This window comes from Octodon degus, unplaced genomic scaffold, assembly GCF_000260255.1.
Source record: "Octodon degus isolate 3935 unplaced genomic scaffold, OctDeg1.0 scaffold00027, whole genome shotgun sequence".
Classification (NCBI taxonomy): domain Eukaryota; kingdom Metazoa; phylum Chordata; class Mammalia; order Rodentia; family Octodontidae; genus Octodon; species Octodon degus.
In genome coordinates this window covers 14342117-14347723 of record NW_004524603.1, presented here as the reverse complement: position 1 = coordinate 14347723, position 5607 = coordinate 14342117, and the positions used below count along the sequence as shown (strand labels likewise).

General features: G+C 39.3%; 1 protein-coding gene and 1 pseudogene across 1 annotated transcript in view; one reads left to right on the top strand and one right to left on the bottom strand.

The window, feature by feature from the left end:
* Wee2 (WEE1 homolog 2) overlaps positions 1 to 5071 on the top strand; it is a 24473-nt gene extending 19402 nt beyond the window's left edge. The window contains exons 9-10 of the mRNA XM_023712755.1: positions 1867 to 2009; positions 4957 to 5071. Coding sequence (XP_023568523.1) covers positions 1867 to 2009; positions 4957 to 5071 — 258 coding nt within the window. The remainder of the gene's footprint in view (positions 1 to 1866; positions 2010 to 4956) is intronic.
* LOC105741880 lies at positions 3451 to 4398 on the bottom strand (annotated as a pseudogene).
* Positions 5072 to 5607: the final 536 nt, after the last annotated feature.

Below are 5607 nucleotides of genomic sequence, written 5' to 3'. Positions count from 1 at the left end.
TGCATCCTTGTCTTTACCAGATCTCAGAGTAAAAGATTTCATTTTTTCCCCATTTAGGATTATGTTAGTTGTTGGGTTTTCATAAATGGCTTTTACCAGATTGAAGTGAAGCCATCTATTCCAATTTTCTGTAGGACTTTGAACATGAGTGTTGGACTTTGTCAAAAGCCTTTTCTGCATTAATGGAGATGATCATGTGGTTTTTAGTTTTTGCTCTATTGACATAGTGTATTACATTGATTTTTGAATATTGCATCATCCTTGCATCCCTGGGATGAATCCTACTCGGTCATGGTGTATGATCTTCTTGATTGATGATTTGCTGTATTCTATTTGCTAGGATTTTATTGAGGATTTTGGCATGTATGTTCATGAGGGAGATTGGCCTGTAGCTCTCTTTCTTAGTTGCATCTTTCCCTGGTTTTGGTATCAGTATAATACTTGCCTCCAGGAATGATTTTGGGAGGATGCTTCCTTTTGAATTTCATTGAAGAGTTTGAGAAGTATAGGGACTACATCTTCTGTAAATTTCTTGTAGAAATCAGCTGTGAATCTATCTGGACCTGGACTTTTCTTTGTCAGCAGGTTTTTTATTACATCTCGCGTTTCATTGGCTGTTACTGGGCTATTGAGAGTGGTTATATCTTGTCAATTGAGTTGTGGTAATTTGTACCTGTCTAGGAATCTGTCCATTCCTTCTGTGTCTTCTATTCTGTGAGATCATTTACTCTTCTTAATAATTCTGTAAAATAGGGAGGTTGAATTTTATTGTGCAGAGGCAAATCTCAAGGCTTACAGTAGCTATATGACTCTTGTATTCACAAATGATGGATTTATCTTATTTTTTGGTATAATGGGGACTGAATTTGGAACTTTGTGTATGCTAGACAGTTGCTTCCCCAGGGAGCTACATTCCCAGCTTCTTGGGACAGGATCTTGCTGAGATGCCAGGAGATCCTACTGAGTCAGCCTCCTGAATAGCTGGAATTATGGCTTGTGCTGCATGTCTACCTTAGAGTGAAAAGTGGTTATCTCCAAAATAATGCTGGTCTTTTCCTCCAAAATCAGAGGGTTTTTTTGAATGCCTGTGGTAACAGCGATGACATTAACAAAAGAATAAGTTTCAAGTATCTATAAAAAATATAAACTACTTTACTGGTAACTGACAATGCCACCAATTATTGAGAGATAGATAAGGTGTTATGTCAGATAAGAAAATCTGTGTATTGCTTGCACTTAATGATGTCTGAGTATGTGCATGAACAGTGAAAAGAATATTATGTTAAAAAGATGAAAGGCATACACTGTTAAAAAAATGTATATTGTCATGGATTTGGAAACCATATTGGTTAGGATGTCTAAAATAGCTTTAAAATATCTACTCCTTTGGAGATTAGATTACCTGAAAATTTCAAAAGCTGTTATGAACCTGCCTCTCCTGACTTCCTTTTGACTTCCTGGGAGGAGGTAACAGTACTTAAAAACAAGTTAAATCTAGGCCAGATGTGGTGGCACATGCCTATAATCCTATCACTTACGAGCCTGAGGCAAGAGAATTGCTCTGAGTTCAAGGCCAGCCTGAATTGCATAGTGAAACCCTGTCTCAAAAAGACAAAGCAAAACAAACAACAAACTCAACAATAAAACAAGTTAGAAGTGTGTATACCTGGTGTTACCAGACATAGATGATCTTCTGCAAAATTAGAGATAATTTTTCACTTATCCCTTCTCCCTGCCTAGAAGAGAAGCAGAGTTTCATGAAATCCTCTGGTAGAAGCTGGGTTGGAGTTGATCCCACTGGGGAGAGTTTCCCAAATGTGAAGCTTTGCTTTTCTTCTTTTCGGCCCTTTTTTTTTTTTTAATCAGAGTATGATCCACCCTGACCCTCAGAAAAGACCTTCTGCAGCAGATCTGGTCCGTAGTCCAGTCCTCTGGCCCTCCCTGAAGACAGAAGAGGAGCTCCAGAGGCTTCTAGATGTGGAGAAGTCTAAGACGGCTACACTGGAAAGGTAGCCTTGGGTGTTTGAGTCATACAAAAATCTATCGCAACCTCTCTACAACTGTCATACAAGCTTTCCAAGACGCTACAGATCCACATTTATGTGTAATCTGGGTTGTCATACATAGGTTCAGTGAAGCCCTTTGTAGCATGAGCCTGGGCAGCTCTGTGGCTAGGCAGCTTGAGAGAAAATTCCAGGTAATGTAAAGGAAGAAAGAGGGAGGAAGACAAAGAAATTCCACTGGTATAAGACACTTGGAGTTCTGAGGGTCAGGAATAAATAATGGTGATCTCCTAGTATAAGGAGACTTCAGGTATGTAGAGAGAATAATTTAGAAAGCCATCACGTTTCAGGGTTAGGCATGCAGGTACACTGTCCTGGCATGCATTTAGGTAACAGATTTTTTCCTGAGCAATTCTATCTTTCATGTAGGTTGGTATTCATTTATTTTTTTAATTTTTTTTTATTTTATTTTTTTTACATTTATTTAGTGTGTGTGTGTGTGTGTGTGTGTGTGTGTGTGTGTCCAACTCAGCCCACCAGGGGGCACGGCTGGCTGGCATGTGGTGCTGGGGGATCGAACCGCGGTCCCTGTGCTTTGCTAAGCTTAGTTTGTTCCAAGTAGGTGCTTTAGACCACTGAGCCATCTCTCCAGCCCTTCATTTATTTGTTAAACTGTGAATGGCATGAGATTGGAATAAGGCTCAGGCAGTGATGTTTGGCAGTGTTCTGAAGAAAATTGTAAGTGATCTGATAAAAATACAAAAGAAAATTAAAAAAAATGGTCCTTTCTTGAAGCAAACTTATAAATCCATCTTCTCTTGGAATCAAAATCCATCTTAGAAAGATTAGTTTGAAAACTTAAAAGTCTCCAAACTGTTTTCCTGGTAATGAATTGCAAAGGTTCTCAGCCTTTAGTCAGGAATTATGCCCAATAAGCCACTTATTTATTTATTTATTTATTTATTTATCTATCTATTTACCATGAGTGAAAAACATAGCTTATTTAAAAATGGAACTTATTATCAGAATAGCAAAAATAAGCAAAAGAAAAAAAATCAATTACAGTAGTCCCTTGCTATTTCATGGTTTGACTTTCATAGACAGTTTCCTGGGTTTTCAAAAAATATCCATCTAAATTATTTATTGTGAACTTTTCACTGTATTGTGGGATTTTGAAGTACTATACAGTATACATAGGTTGTTAAAATTAGGTAGGTTTATGAGTTTAGAAAATGGTTAAGAACATTAGAAGTGTTTTTAAAAGTGTGGGAAAGGTGGGAAACTTATAAGAGTAATTTTCACTTATGAGGTCATCTGGAGTATAACTTCTGTGACAAGTGAGGGACCACTGTATTCTGTATCTCTGCCACAAGACACCAGCATTCTTCCTCCATGACCACCATGTATTTGCAGCCCATAATAACAAAAGAAGCTCCTTCCCCCAAGGTCATGGCCTGTGGGGCTGGCCTGCCTCATCAGCCATATTAAGAACATAGCCAGCTATGTCGTCTTCTATTGGTGCATCTCAGACCACCCCAGATCCATTTGTCCCAATCATCTGTAGGCAATGAATAGGCCAAGTCCCATGTTGATCATTCCATTTATCAGTAACCGTCTGGCAAAATCTGTGAGCACAGGACAGGATGAGGTGCACTTACCCATCTATGCAGATCCAACCCACCTCCTTGGTCAGCTGCTTGGCCCTTCCCATCCAAAGCCTAGCCTGACAAGATGGTATAGAGAATGAGTTTTTGTGGGTTCTTCAGAGGAAGAGCTCTGAGGCAACTCTCCTGCTGCTTGATCTGTGATGTCTTTATACAGCGGAATGAGCTGGTACACACTCACTGTGATGCTCCTGCAATGCTGTTTTGGTTAATCTTGGTACAGACCACCCATGCAACCACTTTCCAAAACTAGGTTGTACCTCAGAGAGATTTTTTTTCCCGGTCAGCAGCCACTATAGCAGTTACATCACTGAGTTCAGCTACTCTCCCAAGAAATTCTTCCTAAGTTAAAGTTAAGGAGCTACTTTCTCTAACCAACGTGACATGATATGCTGCCTTTTCTGGTATCTTGTTAATAACCAGTTGCACCTAATCTGAAATTTGCTGTCCTGTGATGAAATGATGTCTCTTACAATCCAGACAGGATTGTTTCACATGCTCTCATGGGCTCAAGGCATTGTGGTCCCCGTGGCCCACTAGTGGAAGCAGGACCACTTATTTTTTGCTCTAGTTTTGAGTTCCATTGTTTCCTATTAGATACTAAGTGCTCATCCATATATATTCTTCTCAAGGATACAACTACTTCTGAAAGTGTAGTGTATGTAAGTTGTGAAAGAAACTCTGGATATCCAGTGAACCATCACCAGTGTCAGTGATGGGGAAGACGGCATCTTCTAACTATCTAGGGGCCGGCAGCTTATCTCACAAATGGCTCCATAATACATCTATGGGTATGGGCTGTGTGGGCTCTGAGTGTAATGATTCAACTATGTTGTTGTGTTGTAAAAACAGCCATTGATTAGGAATAATTCCATCTATCTAAGTGAGTCACTGTATTGCAATGAGAATTTGTTTACAATATCAGGTGGCTGCCCAGACTTGACCCAGGGGTCATAGTTTTTTTTTTTTTTCCCATTCTGTTTCCTCTTTACGTATATATGACATCTGTAACTGTCATATATAGGAATCCTAAAGAATATGTTCACTTTTAGACCTTTTAAGTTTAAAGAACATTTATGACCTAGTTAGTAGGATCTGGGAGACTGTATCTATTAGGTGCCATGGCATGTGTATGTCATTTTTTTCTTATGGCAAGCATAATCAGAGGCTGAATTTTCTACTTAGGATTGTTCCCATAAAAGTAAAAGAGAATCCCATCTATGATGAGATTGTAAATACTGTCTGTGGTTGGGGAACAACTAACCTATGTTTCTCTCCTTTGATTGCAGGGAACTGAGAAAAGTCCAACAGGCCCTGTCCCTCCATGGAGGAGGCCACCACGGCAACCCTGAGAGCTCCGAGGGACAAACAGAACCAAGAAGCACCAAACACCTGGAGGGCTGAAAGAGCTGGAAGTCTTCAGGTTTCATCTGGGGCAATCTTCCCCATAAGAACTCACTGCACACCAGCCAAATTTATATTATAAGACCTGCAGAAAGATATTGATCATCCAGCCTTCTACAAAATGGAAAAACTGACCAACTTGAAAGCCCAAGATTTCAAAAGTCACCTTAACATAGCATATATAGCCAAGATCACAAAAGTACTAAAGCTTCTTACTAGCAATGGTCTCAGGTACAATAATTGATAGCCACTTTTCTTCCCGATCATTTGGTTCCTAATGCTATGTACCAACAACTTAAATACTTTTTACATTTTCTAATGAATGAGAATATGTGGGTCTCTGAATTGAAAGAAGAAAAAGCAACCTTTGACTTGGTCTATGGACTAAAATTGCTGTTGCCAATTTCTGACCAAAGATCTTGGGAAGAAATAAAATTTGGCTTGAGTTAAAGAAAGAACCTACAAGATAATGTGCATGGATCTGGATAATGCTTCCTGTGCTTTATGATGCTTTTCCTAGAAGAGAATTCCAGCCC